General features: G+C 43.8%; 1 protein-coding gene across 1 annotated transcript in view; it reads right to left on the bottom strand.

The window, feature by feature from the left end:
* The window catches only part of klhl38a (kelch-like family member 38a), a 37,742-nt gene extending 12,865 nt beyond the window's left edge, over nt 1-24,877 (bottom strand). The window contains exons 1-2 of the mRNA XM_052469097.1: nt 24,691-24,877; nt 12,831-13,022 (exon numbers count right to left, since the gene is read on the bottom strand). Coding sequence (XP_052325057.1) covers nt 12,831-13,021 — 191 coding nt within the window. The 5' untranslated portion in view covers nt 13,022; nt 24,691-24,877. The remainder of the gene's footprint in view (nt 1-12,830; nt 13,023-24,690) is intronic.
* Nucleotides 24,878-25,376: the final 499 nt, after the last annotated feature.

Below are 25,376 nucleotides of genomic sequence, written 5' to 3' on the forward strand. Positions count from 1 at the left end.
AGCGGAGGCAGGTACCCTAGTGGTTAGAGTGTAGAGGCGGCAGGTACCCTAGTGGTTAGAGTGTAGAGGCGGCAGGTACCCTAGTGGTTAGAGTGTAGAGGCGGCAGGTACCCTAGTGGTTAGAGTGTAGAGGCGGCAGGTACCCTAGTGGTTAGAGTGTAGGGGCGGCAGGTAGCCTAGTGGTTAGATTGTAGGGGCGGCAGGTACCCTAGTGGTTAGAGTGTAGGGACGGCAGGTAGCCTAGTGGTTAGAGTGCAGGGGAGGCAGGGTAGCCTAGTGGTTAGAGTGTAGGGACGGCAGGTAGCCTAGTGGTTAGAGTGTAGGGACGGCAGGTAGCCTAGTGGTTAGAGTGTAGGGGAGGCAGGGTAGCCTAGTGGTTAGATTGTAGGGGCGGCAGGTACCCTAGTGGTTAGAGTGTAGGGACGGCAGGTAGCCTAGTGGTTAGAGTGCAGGGGAGGCAGGGTAGCCTAGTGGTTAGAGTGGAGGGGCGGCAGGTACCCTAGTGGTTAGAGTGTAGGGGCGGCAGGTACCCTAGTGGTTAGAGTGTAGGGACGGCAGGTACCCTAGTGGTTAGAGTGTAGGTACGGCAGGTACCCTAGTGGTTCAATGTAGGGGCGGCAGGTACCCTAGTGGTTAGAGTGTAGGGGCGGCAGGTACCCTAGTGGTTAGAGTGTAGGGGCGGCAGGTACCCTAGTGGTTTGAATGTAGGGACGGCAGGTACTTATTGCCTTCTTGGTTATATGCTGGGACATAAGGGAAAATGGTGTATTATACAGTATATGTAATGACGGAGGGTACCCTAGTGGTTAGAATGTAGGGACTGCAGGTACCCTAGTGGTTAGAATGTAGGGACGGCAGGTACCCTAGTGGTTAGAATGTAGGGACGGCAGGTACCCTAGTGGTTAGAATGTAGGGACTGCAGGTACCCTAGTGGTTAGAGCATTGGGCCAGTAACTGAAGGGTTGCTGGATCAAATCCCAGAGCCGACAAGGGGAAAATCTGTCATCATTGTAAGTAAGAATTTCTTCTTAACTGACTTGCCTAGTTAAATTTTTAAAAGTTTAAAAAGATAAAATAAATAAAATAAAGATTAATCAGGAATCTACACCTCTTCTATTACAAGCATTTCGTTACACTCGCAATAACATCTGCATGTGACCAATACAATTAGATTTGATTTGAACAGTAGGTGGCAGCATAGCCTCTCCAACCTCACTCCTCTAAATATTCAACGGCCATTTTTTGGAATGTAACAAAAAACCCACATTGGTTGACCATCTCTTTAGGTTGATGGAGCCCATATGCACAAACCATGTAGTTAGTTAGACTTCTTGATTTTGTTTTATTTATTTAAGAACCTGATCAAAGTTAACCTTGTCTCTTCCGTCCGTCACTGAAGAACCTGATGATCAAAGTTAACCTTGTCTGTTCCGTCTGTCACTGAAGAACCTGATCAAAGTTAACCTTGTCTGTTCCGTCTGTCACTGAAGAACCTGATCAAAGTTAACCTTGTCTGTTCCGTCTGTCACTGAAGAACCTGATCAACGTTAACCTTGTCTGTTCCGTCTGTCACTGAAGAACCTGATCAAAGTTAACCTTGTCTGTTCCGTCTGTCACTGAAGAACCTGATCAACGTTAACCTTGTCTGTTCCGTCCGTCACTGAAGAACCTGATGATCAAAGTTAACCTTGTCTGTTCCGTCTGTCACTGAAGAACCTGATCAAAGTTAACCTTGTCTGTTCCGTCCGTCACTGAAGAACCTGATGATCAAAGTTAACCTTGTCTGTTCCGTCTGTCACTGAAGAACCTGATGATCAAAGTTAACCTTGTCTGTTCCGTCTGTCACTGAAGAACCTGATCAAACCATTTAAGAGATGAGGGCAGCGGACATCCCATTGAATGGTAGGATCATGTGTACATACATAGTTATTGTCTACACCACATGTATAGAGCATGTGGACTGACACACAAAACAAAGCGTACTTATTTCTTCACTTGTTTTAGGGCTTTTAAGGACCAACTCGTCTCCTAATGTACCAAAAGCCGAGGGATTATGTATATACATAATATATATATATATATATACATACACATGACAATACATTGGAGAAGGACTGCCACTTACTGTGCTTTAAAGACAGTATTTCACACCACTTTGACATTTTACAACATTAGTTGTACTACAGCCTGAATTTAAAATGGGTTAAATTGTCCCTGGCCTACACACAATACCCCATAATGTTAAAGTGGAATTATGTTTAAAGAAATGTTTACAAATGAATTAAAAATGAAAAGCTGAAATGTCTTCAGTAAGTATTCAACCACTTTGTTATGGCAAGTCTACATATTTTCAGGAGTACAATTTTGCTTAATAAGTCCCATAATAAGATGGAATTACTCGGTCTCCAGTAATAGTATTTAACATCTCTGTACCCCACACATACAATTATCTGGTTGGTTCCTCAATAGAGAATTACATTTCAACCACAAAGACCAGGGAGGTTTTCCAATGCCTCACAGAGAAGGGCTCCTATTGGTAGATGGGTACAAATTAAAAACAGACATTGAATATCCCTTTGAGCATGGTGACGTTATTAATTACACTTTGGACGGTGTATCAATACACCCAGTCACTACAAAGATACAGGCGTCCTTCCTAACGCAGTTACCGGAGAAGAAGGAAACAGCTCAGGGGTTTCACCATAAGGTGACTTTAAAACAGTTACAGAGTTTAATGGCTGTGATGGGAGAAAACTGAGGATGGATCAACAACATTGTAGTTACTCCACAATACTAACCTAAATGACAGAGTGAAAAGAAGGAGGCCTGTACAGAATAAAAATATTCCAAAACATGAATACTGTTTGCAAATAATGTAGCTAAGAAATGTACTTTTCATCGACCTGGCCAAGGCTTTCGACTCTGTCAATCACCACATCCTCTTCGGCAGACTCTACAGCCTTGGTTTCTCAAATGACTGCCTCGCCTGGTTCACCAACTACTTCTCTGATAGAGTTCAGTGTTCAGTTATTGCATTAACTCCCTTATCTCATTTGCACTCGCTGTATATAGACTTTTTGTTTTCTTTTGTTCTACTGTATTATTAACTGTATGTTTTGTTTATTCCATGTGTAACTCTGTGTTGTTGTTTTTGTCACACTGCTTTGCTTTATCTTGGCCAGGTCACAGTTGCAAATGAGAACTTGTTCTCAACTGGCCTACCTGGTTAAATAAAGGTGTTCTCAACTGGCCTACCTGGTTAAATAAAGGTGTTCTCAACTGGCCTACCTGGTTAAATAAAGGTGTTCTCAACTAGCCTACCTGGTTAAATAAATGTGTTCTCAACTAGCCTACCTGGTTAAATAAAAGGTGTTCTCAACTGGCCTACCTGGTTAAATAAAGGTGTTCTCAACTGGCCTACCTGGTTAAATAAAGGTGTTCTCAACTAGTCTACCTGGTTAAATAAATGTGTTCTCAACTAGCCTACCTGGTTAAATAAAGGTGTTCTCAACTAGCCTACCTGGTTAAATAAAGGTGTTCTCAACCAGACTACCTGGTTAAATAAAGGTGTTCTCAACTAGCCTACCTGGTTAAATAAAGGTGTTCTCAACTGGCCTACCTGGTTAAATAAAGGTGTTCTCAACTGGCCTACCTGGTTAAATAAAGGTGTTCTCAACTGGCCTACCTGGTTAAATAAAGGTGTTCTCAACTGGCCTACCTGGTTAAATAAAGGTGTTCTCAACTAGCCTACCTGGTTAAATAAATGTGTTCTCAACTAGCCTACCTGGTTAAATAAAAGGTGTTCTCAACTGGCCTACCTGGTTAAATAAAGGTGTTCTCAACTGGCCTACCTGGTTAAATAAAGGTGTTCTCAACTAGTCTACCTGGTTAAATAAATGTGTTCTCAACTAGCCTACCTGGTTAAATAAAGGTGTTCTCAACTAGCCTACCTGGTTAAATAAAGGTGTTCTCAACCAGACTACCTGGTTAAATAAAGGTGTTCTCAACTAGCCTACCTGGTTAAATAAAGGTGTTCTCAACTGGCCTACCTGGTTAAATAAAGGTGTTCTCAACTGGCCTACCTGGTTAAATAAAGGTGTTCTCAACTGGCCTACCTGGTTAAATAAAGGTGTTCTCAACTAGCCTACCTGGTTAAATAAAAGGTGTTCTCAACTGGCCTCCCTGGGTAAATAAATGCATGGTAAGTATTGTGGTTGTAATACCTTGTGATTTAATAATACTATACAGAGCATTCAGACCTTTCCCTTTTATACATTTTGTTACGTTACAGCCGTATTCTAAAACTGATTAAAGTCTTGATTTTTATCTCATCATTATACATACAATACCCCATAATGACATCACAATACCCCATAATGGCATCACAATACCCCATAACGACATCACAATACCCCATAACGACATCACAATACCCCATAACGACATCACAATACCCCATAACGACATCACAATACCCCATAACGACATCACAATACCCCATAACGACATCACAATACCCCATAATGACATCACAATACCCCATAACGACATCACAATACCCCATAACGACATCACAATACCCCATAATGACATCACAATACCCCATAACGACATCACAATACCCCATAACGACATCACAACACCCCATAATGACATCACAATACCCAATAACGACAAAGCGAAAATATGTTTTTAGAAAAAAAACAGATACCTTATTTACATAAGTATTCAGACCCTTTGCTATGAGACTGTAAATTGAGCTCAGGTGCATCCTGTGTCCATTGATCATCCTTGAGATGTTTCTACAACTTGATTGGAGTCCACCTGTGGTAAATTCAATTGATTGGACATGATGTGGAAAGGCACACACACCTGTCTATATAAGGTCCCACAGTTGACGGAACATGTCAGCAAAAACCAAGCCATGAGGTCGAAGGAATTGTCCGTAGAGCTCTGAGACAGAATAGTGTCGAGGCAGAGATCTGTTGAAGGGTACCCAAAAATGTCTGCAACATTGAAGGTCCCCAAGAACACAGTGGCCTCCACCATTCTTAAATGGAAGAAGTTTGGAAACACCAAGACTCTTCCTGGAGCTGGCTGCCCGGCCAAACTGGGCAATCAGGGGAGAATGGCCTTGGTCAGGGAGGTGACCAACAACCTGATGGTCACTTTGACAGAGCTACAGAGTTCCTTTGTGGAGATGGGAGAACCTTCCCGAAGGACAACCATCTCTGCAGCAGTCCACCAATCAGGCCTTTATGGTAGAGTGGCCGTAGACATTCCTCAGCAAAAGGCACACGACAGCCCGCTTGGAGTTTGCCAAAAGGCACATAAAGACTCTCACAAACCTGGCACCATCCCTCCGGCGAAGCATGGTGATGGCAGCATCATGCTGTGGGGTTGTTTTTCAGTGGCAGGGACTGGGAGACTAGTCAGGATCGAGGCAAAGATGAACAGAGCAAAGGACAGAGAGATTCTTGATGACAACCTGCTCCAGAACGCTCGGGACCTCAGACTGGGGCGAAGGTTCACCTTCCAACAGGACAATGACCCTAAGCACACAACACAGGAGTGGCTTTGGAACATTTCTCTGAATGTCTTTGAGTGGCCCAGCCAGAGCCCGGACTTGAACCCGGTCAAACATCTCTTGAGAGACCTGAAAATAGCTGTGCAGTGACGCTCCTCATCCAACCTGACAGAGCTTGAGAGGATCTGCAAGAGAAGAATGGGAGAAAATACCCAAATACAGGTGTGCCAAGCTTGTAGCATCATACTTAAGATTCAAGGCTGTAATCACTATCAAAGGTGCTTCAACAAAGTACTGAGTAAAGGGTCTGAATACTTATTATTCTTTTTTTAACCTTTATTTAACTAGGCAAGTCAGTTAAGAACAAATTATTATTTACAATGACAGCCTAGGAACAGTGGGTTAACTATCTTGTTCAAGGGAACAGTGGGTTAACTACCTTGTTCAGGGGGAACAGTGGGTTAACTACCTTGTTCAGGGGAACAGTTGGTTAACTATCTTGTTCAGGGGAACAGTGGGTTAACTGCCTTGTTCAGGGGAACAGTGGGTTAACTATCTTGTTCAGGGGAACAGTGGGTTAACTACCTTGTTCAGGGGAACAGTTGGTTAACTATCTTGTTCAGGGGGAACAGTGGGTTAACTATCTTGTTCAGGGGAACAGTGGGTTAACTATCTTGTTCAGGGGAACAGTGGGTTAACTATCTTGTTCAGGGGAACAGTGGGTTAACTATCTTGTTCAGTGGAACAGTGGGTTAACTATCTTGTTCAAGGGAACAGTGGGTTAACTATCTTGTTCAGGGGAACAGTGGGTTAACTATCTTGTTCAAGGGAACAGTGGGTTAACTATCTTGTTCAGGGGAACAGTGGGTTAACTATCTTGTTCAGGGGGAACAGTGGGTTAACTACCTTGTTCAAGGGAACAGTGGGTTAACTATCTTGTTCAAGGGAACAGTGGGTTAACTATCTTGTTCAAGGGAACAGTGGGTTAACTATCTTGTTCAGGGGAACAGTGGGTTAACTACCTTGCTCAGGGGAACAGTGGGTTAACTATCTTGTTCAGGGGAACAGTGGGTTAACTACCTTGTTCAGGGGAACAGTGGGTTAACTAACTTGCTCAGAACAACAGATTTGTATCTTGTCAGCTCGAGGATTCTGAATACATACAGTGGGGCAAAAAAGTGTTTAGTCAGCCACCAATTGTGCAAGTTCTCCCACTTAAAAAGATGAGAGAGGCCTGTAATTTTCATCATAGGTACACTTCAACTATGACAGACAAAATGAGAAAAAAATCCAGAAAATCACATTGTAGGATTTTTTAATGAATTTATTTGCAAATGTTCGTCTCTTTCTTGTGCATTCCGAATGTTGATTTTGGTCTGATAGTTTGAAACCATGCAAAGATATATTCTGTTTCCCACCAAATCCTCTGGCATCGTTCCAGATCTACTAGTTTTATACCCACGCCAAGTTCCTCTGATATCAGCTGGACCACGTAGCTGGAAAGGTCTCCTTTTTCCTTGTCTTCCGGTAAGGACAGTATCCTCATCTTGTTTTGTGTCAATTCTGTTTTCTCGCTGGTCCAATTCAACTTCTAAAGTTTGCATCTTTGTTTCCTTAAGGCTCATGTTACTGAGGGAAGGAGGTTGTTGGCCAAGATCTCGCGATACATGGCCCCATCCATCCTCCCCTCAATACGGTGCAGTCGTCCTGTCCCCTTTACAGAAAAGCATCCCCAAAGAATGTTTCCACCTCCATGCTTCACGGTTGGGATGGTGTTCTTGGGGTTGTACTCATCCTTCTTCTTTATCCAAACACGGCGAGTGGAGTTTAGACCAAAAATACATATTTTTGTCTCATCAGACCACATGACCTTCTCCCATTCCTCCTCTGGATCATCCAGATGTTCATTGGAAAACTTCAGACGGGCCTGGACATGCGCTGGCTTGAGCAGAGGGACATTGCGTGAGCTGCAGGATTTTAATACATGACGGCGTACTGTGTCACGAATGGTTTTTTTGAGACTGTGGTCCCAGCTCTCTTCAGGTCATTGACCAGGTCCTGCCGTGTAGTTCTGGGCTGATCCCTCACCTTCCTCATGATCATTGATGCCTCACGAGGTGAGATCTTGCATGGAGCCCCAGACCGAGGGTGATTGACCGCCATCTTGAACTTCTACATATTATCACAGTCTGGTTTCTACATGTAACTCAGTCTGGATTCTACATTTAACCACAGTCTGGTTTCTACATGTAACTCAGTCTGGATTCTACAGATAAACACAGTCTGGTTTCTACATGTAACTCAGTCTGGTTTCTACATGTAACTCAGTCTGGTTTCTACATGTAACTCAGTCTGGATTCTACATTTAACCACAGTCTGGTTTCTACATGTAACTCAGTCTGGATTCTACAGATAAACACAGTCTGGTTTCTACAGATAAACACAGTCTGGTTTCTACATATAACTCAGTCTGGATTCTACATGTAACTCAGTCTGGTTTCTACATATAACTCAGTCTGGATTCTACAGATAAACACAGTCTGGTTTCTACATGTAACTCAGTCTGGATTCTACAGATAAACACAGTCTGGTTTCTACATGTAACTCAGTCTGGTTTCTACATGTAACTCAGTCTGGATTCTACAGATAAACACAGTCTGGTTTCTACATATAACTCAGTCTGGATTCTACAGATAAACACAGTCTGGTTTCTACATGTAACTCAGTCTGGATTCTACAGATAAACACAGTCTGGTTTCTACATATAACTCAGTCTGGATTCTACATGTAACTCAGTCTGGATTCTACAGATAAACACAGTCTGGTTTCTACAGATAAACACAGTCTGGTTTCTACATGTAACTCAGTCTGGTTTCTACATGTAACTCAGTCTGGTTTCTACAGATAAACACAGTCTGGTTTCTACATGTAACTCAGTCTGGTTTCTACATATAACTCAGTCTGGATTCTACAGATAAACACAGTCTGGTTTCTACATGTAACTCAGTCTGGATTCTACAGATAAACACAGTTTGGTTTATACATATAACTCAGTCTGGATTCTACAGATAAACACAGTCTGGTTTCTACATATAACTCAGTCTGGTTTCTACATGTAACTCAGTCTGGATTCTACAGATAAACACAGTCTGGTTTCTACATGTAACTCAGTCTGGTTTCTACATGTAACTCAGTCTGGATTCTACAGATAAACACAGTCTGGTTTCTACATATAACTCAGTCTGGTTTCTACAGATAAACACAGTCTGGTTTCTACATGTAACTCAGTCTGGATTCTACAGATAAACACAGTCTGGTTTCTACATATAACTCAGTCTGGATTCTACATGTAACTCAGTCTGGTTTCTACATATAACTCAGTCTGGATTCTACAGATAAACACAGTCTGGTTTCTACATATAACTCAGTCTGGATTCTACAGATAAAAACACAGTCTGGTTTCTACATGTAACTCAGTCTGGTTTCTACATGTAATGTCTAACAGATAAACACAGTCTGGTTTCTACATGTAACTCAGTCTGGATTCTACAGATAAACACAGTCTGGTTTCTACATGTAACTCAGTCTGGTTTCTACAGATAAACACAGTCTGGTTTCTACATATAACTCAGTCTGGTTTCTACATGTAACTCAGTCTGGATTCTACATGTAACTCAGTCTGGATTCTACATGTAACTCAGTCTGGATTCTACATTTAACCACAGTCTGGTTTCTACATGTAACTCAGTCTGGTTTCTACATATAACTCAGTCTGGATTCTACAGATAAACACAGTCTGGTTTCTACATGTAACTCAGTCTGGATTCTACAGATAAACACAGTCTGGTTTCTACATGTAACTCAGTCTGGTTTCTACATGTAACTCAGTCTGGATTCTACAGATAAACACAGTCTGGTTTCTACAGATAAACACAGTCTGGTTTCTACATGTAACTCAGTCTGGATTCTACAGATAAACACAGTCTGGTTTCTACATGTAACCACAGTCTGGTTTCTACATGTAACTCAGTCTGGATTCTACAGATAACCACAGTCTGGTTTCTACATGTAACTCAGTCTGGATTCTACAGATAAACACAGTCTGGTTTCTACATATAACTCAGTCTGGTTTCTACATGTAACTCAGTCTGGATTCTACAGATAAACACAGTCTGGTTTCTACATATAACTCAGTCTGGTTTCTACATGTAACTCAGTCTGGATTCTACAGATAAACACAGTCTGGTTTCTACATATAACTCAGTCTGGATTCTACATGTAACTCAGTCTGGATTCTACATGTAACTCAGTCTGGATTCTACATTTAACCACAGTCTGGATTCTACATTTAACCACAGTCTGGTTTCTACATGTAACTCAGTCTGGTTTCTACATATAACTCAGTCTGGATTCTACAGATAAACACAGTCTGGTTTCTACATGTAACTCAGTCTGGATTCTACAGATAAACACAGTCTGGTTTCTACAGATAAACACAGTCTGGTTTCTACATGTAACTCAGTCTGGATTCTACAGATAAACACAGTCTGGTTTCTACATGTAACCACAGTCTGGTTTCTACATGTAACTCAGTCTGGATTCTACAGATAACCACAGTCTGGTTTCTACATGTAACTCAGTCTGGATTCTACATATAACCACAGTCTGGTTTCTACATATAACTCAGTCTGGTTTCTACAGTGCCTTGCAAAAGTATTCACCCCTTGGCATTTCTCCTATTTTGTTGCATTACAAACTGTAATTTAAATAGATTTGTATTTGCATTTCATGTAATGGACATGCACAAAAAGTCCAAATTGATGAAGTGAAATGAAAAAAAAATTACTTGTTTCACAAAATTTGAAATAATAAAAACTGAAAAGTGGTGCGTTCATATATATTCCTCCCATTTACTATGAAGCCCCTAAATAAGATATGGTGCAACCAATTGCCTTCAGAAGTCACATAACCAGACAAGTCCACCTGTGTGCAACTTAAGAGTGGCATGATCTGTCACATCATCTCAGTATATATACACACACTTGTTCTTAAAAGCCCCAGAGTCAGCAACACGACTAAGCAAGCGGCACCATGAAGACCAAGGAGCTCTCCAAACAGGTCAGGGTCGAAGTTGGGGAGAAGTACAGATCAGGGTTGGGTTATAAAAAATTATCAGAAACTTTGAACATCCCACGGAGCACCATTAAATCCATTATTAAAATGGAAAGAAAGAATATGGCACCACAACATACCTGCCAAGAGAGGGCCGCCCACCAAAACTCACAAACCAGGCAAAGAGGGCATTAATCAGTGAGGCAACAAAGAGACCAACGATAACCCTGAAGGAGCTGCAAAGCTCCACAGAGGAGATTGGAGTATCTGTCCATAGGACCACTCACCGAAGGGCATGTGGGAGACTCCCCAAACATATGGAAGAAGGTACTCTGGTTGGATGAGACTAAAATTGAGCTTTTTGGCCATCAAGGAAAATGATGTCTGGCACAAACCCAACACCTCTCATCACCCCGAGAATTCCATCCCCACATTGAAGCGTGGTGGCAGCATCATGTGGTGGGTATGTTTTTCATCGGCAGGGACTGGGAAACTGGTCAGAATTGAAAGAATGATGGATGACGCTAAATACAGGGAATTTCTTGAGGGAAACCTGTTTCAGCCTTCAAGAGATTTGATACTGGGACAGAGGTTCACCTTCCAGCAGGTCACTGACCCTAAGCATACTTGTCACGTTCTGACCTAAGTTCCTTTGTGATGTCTTTGTTTTAGTGTGGTCAGGGCGTGAGTTGGGTGGGCAGTCTGTTCTTTTTTCTATGATCTGGTATTTCTGTGTTTGGCCTGGTATAAGAGGCAGTTGTCAATCGTTATCCCTGATTGAGAACCATACTTAGGCAGCCTGTTTTCACCCTTGAGTGGTGGGTGATTGTTTCCTGTTTTGTTGTTTGTGTCACCGTTCAGGACTGTTTCGGTTTTCCTTTCCATTCACTTTGTTATTTTTGTGTTGAGTCGTGTTCCGTTATTATTAAAGTAGCATGGACACTTACCACACTGCGTATTGGTCCGATCCTTGCTACTCCTCCTCAGAAGAGGAAGAGGAAAGCCGTTACAATACTGCTGAAACAACACTCAAGTGGTTTAAGGGGAAACATTTACATGTCTTGGAATGGCCTAGTCAAAGCCCAGACTTCAATCCAATTGAGAATCTGTGGTATGACTTAAAGATTGCTGTACACCAGCGGAATCCATCCATCTTGAAGGAGCTGGAGCAGGATGCCTTGAAGAATGGTCATAAATCCCGTGGCTAGATGTACCAAGCTTATGCAGACATACCCCAAGAGACATGCAGCTGTAATTACTGCAAAAGGTGGCTCTATAAAGTATTGACTTTGGGGGATGAATAGTTATGAATGCTCAAGTTTTTATTAGATTTTTTATTATTTCTAGTATGTTTCACAATAAAAACACATTTTGCATCTTCAAAGTGGTTGGCATGTTGTGTAAATCAAATGATACAAACCCCCCCCCCCCCAAATAAATGTTAATTCCAGGTTGTAAGGCAACAAAATAGGAAAAATGCCAAGGGGGTGAACACTTTCGCAAGCCACTGTACATATAACCACAGTCTGGTTTCTACAAACAGAGCAACTCACACCTCATGAGTCCTATCGGTACACGCATGCACCTCATGAACATTGTACTGTACATTGTACTGTACCCTCCTACAGTATACCCACTTTTCAAAACACCTGCTCTGCTCCCAGCCTGGTGTATTAACGAAAATGTGGTAGTCTCTGTATAATGTTGTCTTGTTCTAGGTGAGGTTGTGTTGTGTTAGGTTCTGTAGTCATGTTGTGTTTGGTGAGGTTCTGTAGTCATGTTGTGCTAGGTGAGGTTCTGTAGTCGTTATGTGCGGTTCTGTAGTTGTGTTATGTTAGGTGAGGTTCTGTAGTCGTCTTGTGCTAGGTAAGGTTCTGTAGTTGTGCTAGGATAGGTTCTGTAGTTGTATTAGGTGAGGTTCTGTAGTCATGTTGTGCTAGGATAGGTTCTGTTGTTGTATTAGGTGAGGTTCTGTAGTCGTGTTGTGCTAGGTAAGATTCTGTAGTTGTATTAGGTGAGGTTCTGTAGTCGTTATGTGTTTGGTGAGGTTCTGTATTTGTGTTGTGCTAGGTGAGGTTCTGTAGTTGTGCTAGGTAAGGTTCCGTAGTTGTGCTAGGTAAGGTTCTGTATTCGGGTTGTCTTCTGCTCTCCGTATAATGAATCAATGAGTTTGTACTGTATTGTATCTGACCTGAAGTATCGGCTGGAGGACACCAGTACGTTCCTATGGCAGGGGATCTCTGTGTTGTCTGAACAGAGCAGCACGTCCGTTAGGATCCTCTCCTGTCTCAGCCTGTTCAGCTGGGACAGCAGGAGGGAAGACAGCTCTGGGTCTCTAAACGGGAACCCCTGGAGGGTCTTCAGGGACTCACAGAGAGCCATTCTGTTGGGGGGGAGAGGGAATAAGGGGAGAGGGAATAAGGGGAGAGGGAATAAGGGGAGAGGGAATAAGGGGAGAGGGGGAAATGGGGAGAGGGGAAATGGGGAGTGGGGAGGGGCAGAGGGAGTGGGGGAGAGAGAATAACTATATTGACTGGTTGTATGAGCATTTTACCAGAGTTGGGGTCAATTTTTGTTCAATATAAGTCAGATCACACAATGAATAAATGTAAATAATGAATAGAAACATTAAGAGTTCATTCTGTCTTCAGGAAGTCTTCAGACCCCTGGATCCAATCCCCAGTTTGTTGTGTTGCAGCCTGAATTCAAAATAGATTACATTTATGTTTCCTCTCACCCATCTACGTACAAACATAAACACCACATAATGATAAAGTGATTACAGCTGTGAGACTTTCTGGGTAAGTCTCTAAGAGTGATTACAGCTGTGAGTCTTTCAGGGTGAGTCTCTAAGAGTGATTACAGCTGTGAGTCTTTCAGGGTGAGTCTCTAAGAGTGATTACAGCTGTGAGTCTTTCTTCTAAGAGTGATTACAGCTGTGAGTCTTTCTGGGTAAGTCTCTAAGAGTGATTACAGCTGTGAGTCTTTCTGGGTAAGTCTCTAAGAGTGATTACAGCTGTGACTAAGAGTGATTACAGCTGTGAGTCTTTCTGGGTAAGTCTAAGAGTGATTACAGCTGTGAGTCTTTCTGGGTAAGTCTCTAAGAGTGATTACAGCTGTGAGTCTTTCTGGGTAAGTCTAAGAGTGATTACAGCTGTGAGTCTTTCTTTCTAAGAGTGATTACAGCTGTGAGTCTTTCTGGGTAAGTCTAAGAGTGATTACAGCTGTGAGTCTTTCTGGGTAAGTCTCTAAGAGTGATTACAGCTGTGAGTCTTTCTGGGTAAGTCTAAGAGTGATTACAGCTGTGAGTAAGTCTAAGAGTGATTACAGCTGTGAGTCTTTCTGGGTAAGTCTAAGAGTGATTACAGCTGTGAGTCTTTCTGGGTAAGTCTCTAAGAGTGATTACAGCTGTGAGTCTTTCTGGGTAAGTCTAAGAGTGATTACAGCTGTGTCTTTCTGGGTAAGTCTAAGAGTGATTACAGCTGTGAGTCTTTCTGGGTAAGTCTCCTAAGAGTGATTACAGCTGTGGGTCTTTCAGGGTGAGTCTCTAAGAGATTTGCACACCCGGATTGTACTATATTTGTACAATATTCAAGCTCTATCAAGCTGGTTGTTGACCATGGCTCGACATTCAACAGTTTTGCCACATATTTTCAAGCAGATTTAAGTCAACTGTAACCACTCAGGAACATTCACTGTCTTCTTGGTAAGCAACTCCAGTGTTTGTTTGTCCTTGTGTTTTAGGTTATTGTCCTGCTGAAAGGTGAATTCATCTCCCAGGGTCTGTTGGATAGCAGATTGAAGCAGGGTTTATTGTCCTGCTGAAAGGTGAATTCATCTCCCAGGGTCTGTTGGATAGCAGACTGAAGCAGGGTTTATTGTCTTGCTGAAAGGTGAATTCATCTCCCAGGGTCTGTTGGATAGCAGACTGAAGCAGGGTTTATTGTCCTGCTGAAAGGTGAATTTGCCTGTGCTTATCTCTATTCCATTTATTTTTTTTATCCTAAACAACTCCCTAGTCCTTGTCGATGACAAGAATATCCATAACATGAAGCAGCCACCATGCTTGAAAATATGAAGAGTGGTAATCGGTGATGTGATGTGTTGGACTTTCCCCAAACACAATGCTTTGTATTCAGGACATAAAGTACATATTTTTGCTATATATTTTGCAGTATTACTTTAGTGCCTTGTTGCAAACAAGATGCATGTTTTGGAATATTTTTATTCTGTACAGGCCTCCTTCTTTTCACTCTGTCATTTAGGTTAGTATTGTGGAGTAACTACAGTGTTGTTGATCCATCCTCAGTTTTCTCCCATCACAGCCATTAAACTCTGTAACTGTTTTAAAGTCACCATTGGCCTCATGGTGAAATCCCTGAGCGGTTTCCTTCCTCTCCGGTAACTGAGTTAAGAAAGGACGCCTGTATCTTTGTAGTGACTGTGTGTACTGATACACCATCCAAAGTGTAATTAATAACTTCACCATGCTCAACGGGATATTCAATGTCTGTATTTAATTGCATTTTTGCCCAGACTAAATACGTTTTGATGCGAGGCATTGGAAAACCTCCCTGGTCATTTTAGTTGAATCTGTGTTTGAAATGCACTTCTAGACTGAGGGATCCTACAGACCCTGCCTGATACAGTGCATTCGGAAAGTATTCAGACCCCTTGACTTTTTACACATTTTGTTACGTTACATAATAATGACAATGTCGAAAACATATTTTTATTCATGTTAGCAAATTTGCAAAAGATGTAAAACAGAAAAACCTTATTTAAATAAATATTCAGACCTTTTGCTATGAGACTCAAAATTGAGCTCAGCTGCATCCTGTTTCCATTGATCATCTTTGAGATGTTTCTACAACTTGTTTGGTGTCCACCAGTGGTAAATTCAATTGATTGGACATGATTTGGAAAGGCACATGTCTATATAAGGTCCCACAGTTGACAGTGCATGTCAGAGAAAAAACCAAGCCATGAGGTCAAAGGAAATGTCCGTACAGCTCCGAGACAGAATTGTGTCGAGGTACAGATCTGGGGAAGGGAACCAAAACACTTATGCAGCATTGAAGGTCCCCAAGAATACAGGGGCCTCCATCATTCTGCAGCATTGAAGGTCCCCAAGAACACAGTGGCCTCCATCATTCTGCAGCATTGAAGGTCCCCAAGAACACAGTGGCCTCCATCATTCTGCAGCATTGAAGGTCCCCAAGAACACAGTGGCCTCCATCATTCTGCAGCATTAAAGGTCCCCAAGAACACAGTGGCCTCCATCATTCTGCAGCATTGAAGGTCCCAAGAACACAGTGGCCTCCATCATTCTGCAGCATTGAAGGTCCCCAAGAACACAGTGGCCTCCATCATTCTGCAGCATTGAAGGTCCCCAAGAACACAGTGGCCTCCATCATTCTGCAGCATTGAAGGTCCCCAAGAACACAGTGGCCTCCATCGTTCTGCAGCATTGAAGGTCCCCAAGAACACAGTGGCCTCCATCATTCTGCAGCATTGAAGGTCCCCAAGAACACAGTGGCCTCCATCATTCTGCAGCATTAAAGGTCCCCAAGAACACAGTGGCCTCCATCATTCTACAGCATTGAAGGTCCCCAAGAACACAGTGGCCTCCATCATTCTTAAATGGAAGAAGTTTGGAACCACCTAGACTCTTCCTAGAGCTGGCCGCCCGGCCAAACTGAGCAATCGGGGGAGAAGGGCCTTGGTCAGGGAGGTGACCAAGAACCCAATGGTCACTCTGACAGACGTCCAGAGTTCCTCTGTGGAGATGGGAGAACCTTCCAGAAGGACAACCATCTCTACAGCACTCCACCAATCAGGCCTTTATGGTAGTGCGGCCAGACGGAAGCCACTCCCCACTAAAAGGCACATGACAGCTCGTTTAGAGTTTGCCAAAAGGCACCTAAAGACTCTCAGACCATGAGAAACAAGTCTCTAGTCTGATGAAACCAAGATTGAACTCTTTGGCCTCAATGCCAAGCGTCACGTCAGGAGGAACCCTGGAACCATCCTTATGGTGACGCATGGTGGTGGCAGCATCATGATGATGGTATGCTTTCATCCGCAGGTACTGGGAGACTAGTCAGGATCGAGGGAAAGATGAACGGAGCAAAACGCAGAGAGATCGTTGATGAAAACCTGCTCCAGAGTACTCAGGACCTCAGACTGGGCAATGGTTCACCTTCCAACAGGAGAAGAAGCCTAAGCACACAGCCAAGACAATGTCGGAGTGGCTTTAGGACAAGTCTCTGAATGTCCTCTGACCAGGGTACCTCTAACCAGGGTCCTAACTCACTACTTCTGATCAGGGTCCTAACTCACTGCTTCTGACCAGGGTCCTAACTCACTACTTCTGACCAGGGTCCTAACTCACTACTTCTGACCAGGGTCCTAACTCACTACTTCTGACCAGGGTCCTAACTCACTACTTCTGATCAGGGTCCTAACTCACTACTTCTGACCAGGGTCCTAACTCACTACTTCTGACCAGGGTCCTAACTCACTACTTCTGACCAGGGTCCTAACTCACTACTTCTGACCAGGGTCCTAACTCACTACTTCTGACCAGGGTCCTAACTCACTACTTCTGACCAGGGTCCTAACTCACTACTTCTGACCAGGGTCCTAACTCACTACTTCTGACCAGGGTCCTAACTCACTACTTCTGACCAGGGTCCTAACTCACTACTTCTGACCAGGGTCCTAACTCACTACTTCTGACCAGGGTCTTAACTCACTACTTCTGACCAGGGTCCTAACTCACTACTTCTGACCAGGGTCCTAACTCACTACTTCTGACCAGGGTCCTAACTCACTACTTCTGATCAGGGTCCTAACTCACTACTTCTGACCAGGGTCCTAACTCACTACTTCTGACCAGGGTCCTAAGGCTCTGGTCAGACATCTGACCAGTTTCCTCTTCCTGTTCCATTGGCTCAACAGAGCATTCTTAAAAAACATTCCCATAATTAAACCAACAACCACCACAACTGTCCATGTTGCTGCTGACTCCCTGCTAGGACACACGCTGAGTCCCGGGCTGAGGCCAGGAAGGCAGGCAGCTTTCTATTTCCATTCTGCCTCCTAAATCATCCAAATGGATCCATGTAGCAATTGGCCACATCTCCACGTCACTGGCTAACTTCATCAGAGCTGTTACATGAACCAGTTGTTTTTCTCTCTCCCCACCCCCTCTCTCTAACTCCCCCACCCCTCTAACTCCCCCCCACCCCCTCTCTCCCCACCCCTCTCTCTCTCTCTCTCTCTCTCTCTCTCTCTCTCCACCCCTCTCTCTCTAACTCCCCCCACCCCACTCTCCCTCTCCCCCAACCCTCTCCCCCACCCTCTCTCTCCCCATCTCTCTCTCCCCCACCCCCTCTCTCTCTAACTCCCCACCCCCTCTCTCTCTCTAACTCCCCCTCTCTCTCCCCCCCATCCCCCTCTCTCTCCCCCCATCCCCCCTCTCTCTCTCCCCACCCTCTCTCTAACTCACCCTCTCTCTCTCCCCCACCCCTCTCTCTAACTCTAACTCCCCCCTCTCTCTCTCCCCCATCCCTCTCTCTAACTCACTCCTCTCTCCCCCACTCCTCTCTCTCCCCACCCCCCTCTCTCTCTCCCCCCCCTCTCTCTCTCACCCACCCCTCTCTCTCTCCCCAACCACACCCCTCTCTCTCTCGCCCACCCCCTCTCTCCCCACCCCCCTCTCTCCCCCCCCCCTCTCTCTCCCCACCCCTCTCTCTCCCCACCCCCCTCTCTCTCTCTCTCTCCCCCCCCACCCCTCTCTCTATCCCCCACCCCTCTCTCTCTCTCTCCTCCCCACCCACCCCTCTCTCCCCCACCCCTCTCTCCCCCCCATCCCTCCCCATCCCTCTCTCTCTCCCCATCCCCTCTCTCTCCCCCATCCCCCTCTCCCCCATCTCCTCTCTCATCCCCATCCCCTCTCTCTCTCTCTCCCCCACCCCTCTCCACCCCTCTCTCTCCCCCACCCCTCTCCCCCTCTCTCCTCCCCACCCCTCTCTCTCCCCACCCCCTCTCTCTCTCTCCCCATCCCTCTCTCTCCCCCCATCCCCCTCTCTCTCCTCCCCACCCCTCTCTCTCCCCACCCCCTCTCTCTCTCCCCACTCCTCTCTCTCTCCCTCTCTCTCTCTGTGTCCCCCACTACCTCCCTCAGGGGTTTGCCCTTGACGATGGTCTAGCTGTGGTGTGTAGACGAGAGCATTTCCTAGGGCTAGTGTCAGCACTAAGTCAGCTCATCACCAGAGACAGCTATTCGTGTGATTTGTCCGGGATCACTGGGCCACCCTGTCTGGTATATTTGGAAACTTTAATCATTATTATGTATTATTAAATAGCTGCCATGGCTCACGAGGGGTGACGTCTGTCACAACACAGTAGTGAATTGGATTGTAACGGAAACACCTTTTTACGAATGTTAATATTGGAAGTTGAGTGGGTTGTACTGTAGCTACGTAAATAGTATTTACTATGGAAAGTTGGATGCCACAGAAATACCCTATAGATCTATAGATGAACGATAGGAGAATAAACAGAAATACCCTATAGATCTATAGATGAATGATAGGAGAATCAACAGAAATACCCTATAGATCTATAGATGAATGATAGGAGAATCAACAGAAATACCCTATAGATCTATAGATGAACGATGGGAGAATCAACAGAAATACCCTATAGATCTATAGATGAACGATAGGAGAATCAACAGAAATACCCTATAGATCTATAGATGAACGATAGGAGAATAAACAGAAATACCCTATAGATCTATAGATGAACGATGGGAGAATCAACAGAAATACCCTATAGATCTATAGATGAATGATAGGAGAATAAACAGAAATACCCTATAGATCTATAGATGAACGATAGGAGAATAAACAGAAATACCCTATAGATCTATAGATGAACGATAGGAGAATAAACAGAAATACCCTATAGATCTATAGATGAACGATGGGAGAATCAACAGAAATACCCTATAGATCTATAGATGAATGATAGGAGAATAAACAGAAATACCCTATAGATCTATAGATGAACGATAGGAGAATAAACAGAGATACCCTATAGATCTATAGATGAACGATAGGAGAATAAACAGAAATACCCTATAGATCTATAGATGAACGATGGGAGAATAAACAGAAATACCCTATAGATCTATAGATGAACGATAGGAGAATAAACAGAAATACCCTATAGATCTATAGATGAACGATAGGAGAATCAACAGAAATACCCTATAGATCTATAGATGAACGATGGGAGAATAAACATAAATACCCTATAGATCTATAGATGAACGATGGGAGAATCAACAGAAATACCCTATAGATCTATAGATGAACGATAGGAGAATCAACAGAAATACCCTATAGATCTATAGATGAACGATAGGAGAATAAACAGAAATACCCTATAGATCTATAGATGAACGATAGGAGAATCAACAGAAATACCCTATAGATCTATAGATGAACGATGGGAGAATCAACAGAAATACCCTATAGATCTATAGATGAACGATAGGAGAATAAACAGAAATACCCTATAGATCTATAGATGAACGATAGGAGAATAAACAGAAATACCCTATAGATCTATAGATGAACGATGGGAGAATCAACAGAAATACCCTATAGATCTATAGATGAACGATAGGAGAATAAACAGAAATACCCTATAGATCTATAGATGAACGATGGGAGAATCAACAGAAATACCCTATAGATCTATAGATGAACGATAGGAGAATCAACAGAAATACCCTATAGATCTATAGATGAACGGGGAGAATAAACAGAAATACCTATAGATCTATAGATGAACGATAGGAGAATAAACAGAAATAAATACCTTAGATCTATAGATGGATGGGAGAATCAACAGAAATACCTATAGATCTATAGATGAACTGATAGGAGAATCAACAGAAATACCCTATAGATCTATAGATGAATGATAGGAGAATCAACAGAAATCCCTATAGATCTATAGATGAACGATAGGATAATCAACAGAAATACCTATAGATCTATAGATGAACGATAGGATAATCAACAGAAATACCCTATAGATCTATAGATGAACGATAGGAGAATCAACAGAAATACCTATAGATCTATAGATGAACGATAGGAGAATCAACAGAAATACCTATAGATCTATAGATGAACGATGGGAGAATCAACAGAAATACCCTATAGATCTATAGATGAACGACAGGAGAATAAACAGAAATACCTATAGATGACATAGGGTTGACCCTGACTATAGATGAACGATAGGAGAATCAACAGAAATACCCTAGATCTATAGATGAACGATAGGAGAATCAACAGAAATTCTCCCTATAAATCTGATTAACGAAATACCCTATCTGCCTCATCAAATGTCCTATAGATCTATAGATGAATGACAAACAGAAATACCCTATAGATCTTATGGGAGAATCAACAGAAATACCCTATAGATCTATAGATGAACGATAGGAGAATCAACAGAAATACCCTATAGGGTTGACCCTGACCCCCAATACCTTAGACACAGGGTTCACACTGACCCCCAATTCCTTAGATACGGGGTTGACCCTGTCCCCCAATACCTTAGACACAGGGTTGACACTGACCCCCAATACCTTAGACACAGGGTTGACACTGACCCCCAATACCTTAGACACAGGGTTGACCCTGACTCCCATACCTTAGACACAGGGTTGACCCTGACCCCCAATACCTTAGACACAGGGTTGACCCTGACTCCCATATCTTAGACACAGGGTTGACCCTGACCCCCAATACCTTAGACACAGGGTTGACCCTGACCCCCAATACCTTAGACACAGGGTTGACCCTGACTCCCATACCTTAGACACAGGGTTGACCCTGACCCCAATACCTTAGACACAGGTTGACCCTGACTCCCATACCTTAGACACAGGGTTGACCCTGACTCCCATGCTACCTTAGACACAGGGTTCCTCACTCCAGTCTCACGTTGACACAGGGTGACCCTGATGCTGGTCTTTAGACACAGGGTTGACCCTGACTCCCATACCTTAGACACAGGGTTGACCCTGACTCCCATGATGCACGGCACGACAAGGCTATATTTCTCCCAACAAATCTGTTAAATCTGCCTCATCAAATGTCCCGACACAAACAGACTTATAACTACAGCCAGCTGTATATACTACTGTTCAAACGTTTGGGGCCACTTTGAAATGTCCTTGTTTTTGAAAATAGTACCCGCAAAACACCCGTCTCAACGTCAACAGGGCGCAAAGCCATGGGGATCATATCTAAGTCGTTATTTTCACACCTGTGTCTGTGGGATCTTGTTTATATTTAGTTGCCTGTGAGCACTTCATTGACTTCACGTTTAGTTCGTTCTTCATTGTTTTTGTGCGTTTCATTAAATAAATATGTGGAAACCCTATCACGCTGCACCTTGGTCTGATGATTCTTAAAACGAACGTGACAGGGATGCTGGCCTTCTAGGCAGAGTTCCTCTGTCCAGTCTCAGCGTTAACAGTGAAGAGGTGACTCCTGGATGCTGGTCTTCTAGGCAGAGTTCCTCTGTCCAGTCTCAGCGTTAACAGTAAAGAGGAGACTCCAGGATGCTGGTCTTCTAGGCAGAGTTCCTCAGTCCAGTCTCAGCGTTGACAGTAAAGAGGTGACTCCAGGATGCTGGTCTTCTAGGCAGAGTTCCTCAGTCCAGTCTCAGCGTTGACAGTAAAGAGGTGACTCCAGGATGCTGGTCTTCTAGGCAGAGTTCCTCTGTCCAGTCTCAGCGTTAACAGTAAAGAGGTGACTCCAGGATGCTGGTCTTCTAGGCAGAGTTCCTCTGTCCAGTCTCAGCGTTAACAGTAAAGAGGTGACTCCAGGATGCTGGTCTTCTAGGCAGAGTTCCTCTGTCCAGTCTCAGCGTTAACAGTAAAGAGGTGACTCCAGGATGCTGGTCTTCTAGGCAGAGTTCCTCTGTCCAGTCTCAGCGTTAACAGTAAAGAGGTGACTCCAGGATGCTGGTCTTCTCGGCAGAGTTCCTCTGTCCAGTCTCAGCGTTAACAGTAAAGAGGTGACTCCAGGATGCTGGCCTTCTAGGCAGAGTTCCTCTGTCCAGTCTCAGCGTTAACAGTGAAGAGGTGACTCCAGGATGCTGGTCTTCTAGGCAGAGTTCCTCTGTCCAGTCTCAGCGTTAACAGTAAAGAGGTGACTCCAGGATGCTGGCCTTCTAGGCAGAGTTCCTCTGTCCAGTCTCAGCGTTAACAGTGAAGAGGTGACTCCTGGATGCTGGTCTTCTAGGCAGAGTTCCTCTGTCCAGTCTCAGCGTTAACAGTAAAGAGGTGACTCCAGGATGCTGGTCTTCTAGGCAGAGTTCCTCTGTCCAGTCTCAGCGTTAACAGTAAAGAGGTGACTCCAGGATGCTGGTCTACTAGGCAGAGTTCCTCAGTCCAGTCTCAACGTTAACAGTAAAGAGGAGACTCCAGGATGCTGGCCTTCTAGGCAGAGTTCCTCTGTCCAGTCTCAGCGTTAACAGTAAAGAGGTGACTCCAGGATGCTGGCCTTCTAGGCAGAGTTCCTCTGTCCAGTTTCAGCGTTAACAGTATAGAGGTGACTCCAGGATGCTGGTCTTCTAGGCAGAGTTGCAAATAAAAAGCCATATCTCAGACTGGCCAATAAAAATAAAAGATTAAGATGGGCAAAAGAACACAGACACTGGACAGAGGAACTCTGCCTAGAAGGCCAGCATCCCGGAGTCGCCTCTTCACTGTTGATGTTGAGACTGGTGTTTTGCGGGTACTATTTAATGAAGCTGCCAGTTGAGGACTTGTGAGGAATCTGTTTCTCAAACTAGACACTCTAATGTACTTGTCCTCTACTTGTCCTCTTGCTCAGTTTTGCACCGGGGCCTCCCACTCCTCTTTCTATTCTGGTTAGGGCCATTTTGTGCTGTTCTGTGAAGGGAGTAGTACACAGCGTTGTACGAGATCTTCAGTTTCTTGGCAATTTCTCGCATGGAATATCCTTCATTTCTCATAACAAGAATAGACTGACGAGTTTCAGAAGAAAGGTCTTTGTTTCTGGACATTTTGAGCCTGTAATTGAACCCACAAATGCTGATGCTCCAGATTCTCAACTAGTCTAAAGAAGGACCGTTTTATTGCTTCTTTAATCAGAACAACAGTTTTCAGCTGTGCAAACATAATTGCAAAAGGGCTTTATAATGTCTACACTGTGTTTCTGATAAATGGTATATTTCATTGGTCATTTCATTGATGTTATTTTAATGGACAATAAATGTGATTTTCTTTCAACAACAAGGACATTTCTAAGTGACCCCAAACTTTGAACGGTACTGTAACTATAGTCAGATCAGATCTATAGTCAGATCAGATCTATAACTATAGTCAAATCAGATCTATAACTATAATCAGATCTATAATTATAGTCAGATCAGATCTATAACTATAGTCAGATCAGATCTAGAACTATAGTCAGATCAGATCTATAGTCAGATCAGATCTATAACTATAGTCAGATCAGATCTATGACTATAGTCAGATCAGATCTATAACTATAGTCAGATCTATAACTACAGTCAGATCAGATGTATAACTACAGTCAGATCAGATCTATAACTACAGTCAGATCAGATGTATAACTACAGTCAGATCAGATCTATAACTACAGTCAGATCAGATGTATAACTACAGTCAGATCAGATCTATAACTACAGTCAGATCAGATGTATAACTACAGTCAGATCAGATGTATAACTACAGTCAGATCAGATGTATAACTACAGTCAGATCAGATCTATAACTACAGTCAGATCAGATCTATAACTACAGTCAGATCAGATCTATAACTACAGTCAGATCAGATCTATAACTACAGTCAGATCTATAACCAGACATCAATAACTTTTGCCACATTATGAGTTTCTTGAAGATGATGTATCTATAGTAATCTCACTAGCCTCATTGTGGAGGGGGGACTCCATCTTACCTCTCCTCAGTCTGGATCTTCGATCCACAGCCTCCAGGCAGAGAGTCTGTATCTTGGGGAATCAGAAAAAGCTCAGTCACAAAAAGGCTTAAACAATATACTCCTCACAGTCACAAATTAAACTTCAGCAAACGCGTTAAAGTTTCAGAGTGCGCATGGAGAAGAGGTTCTGTGAGGTTTCGGATCTGTGCCTGCCTACGTTAGTTGGCTTGCCATGAGGCCACTGTGTACATTCCTGCTGCTAATAATATCTGAGCGGGCCGCGGTCCTCCCCGTCCTCTCATGTGACAGACAGTCCGCCGTGCGTCCTGGCGGTGTGTTTACTATGGCAGCAAACTGGCTCCTCTCCCAGCCCAGAGACTAGAGACCTGGGGGTTGGTGGTGGGTGGGTGGGGGGCTCCTCTCTCAGCCCAGAGACTAGAGATCTGGGGGCTCCTCTCCCAGCCCAGAGACTAGAGACCTGGGGGTGGTGGTGGGGGGTCGCTCTCTCAGCCCAGAGACTAGAGACTAGTGACCTGGGGGGTTGGGGGGTCGCTCTCTCAGCCCAGAGACTAGAGACTAGTGACCTGGGGGTTGGTGGTGGAGCTGCTCTCTCAGCCCAGAGACTAGTGACCTGGGGGTTGGTGGTGGAGCTGCTCTCTCAGCCCAGAGACTAGAGACCTGGGGGTTGGTGGTGGAGCTGCTCT

Source organism: Oncorhynchus keta, chromosome 19, assembly GCF_023373465.1.
Source record: "Oncorhynchus keta strain PuntledgeMale-10-30-2019 chromosome 19, Oket_V2, whole genome shotgun sequence".
NCBI classification, from domain to species: domain Eukaryota; kingdom Metazoa; phylum Chordata; class Actinopteri; order Salmoniformes; family Salmonidae; genus Oncorhynchus; species Oncorhynchus keta.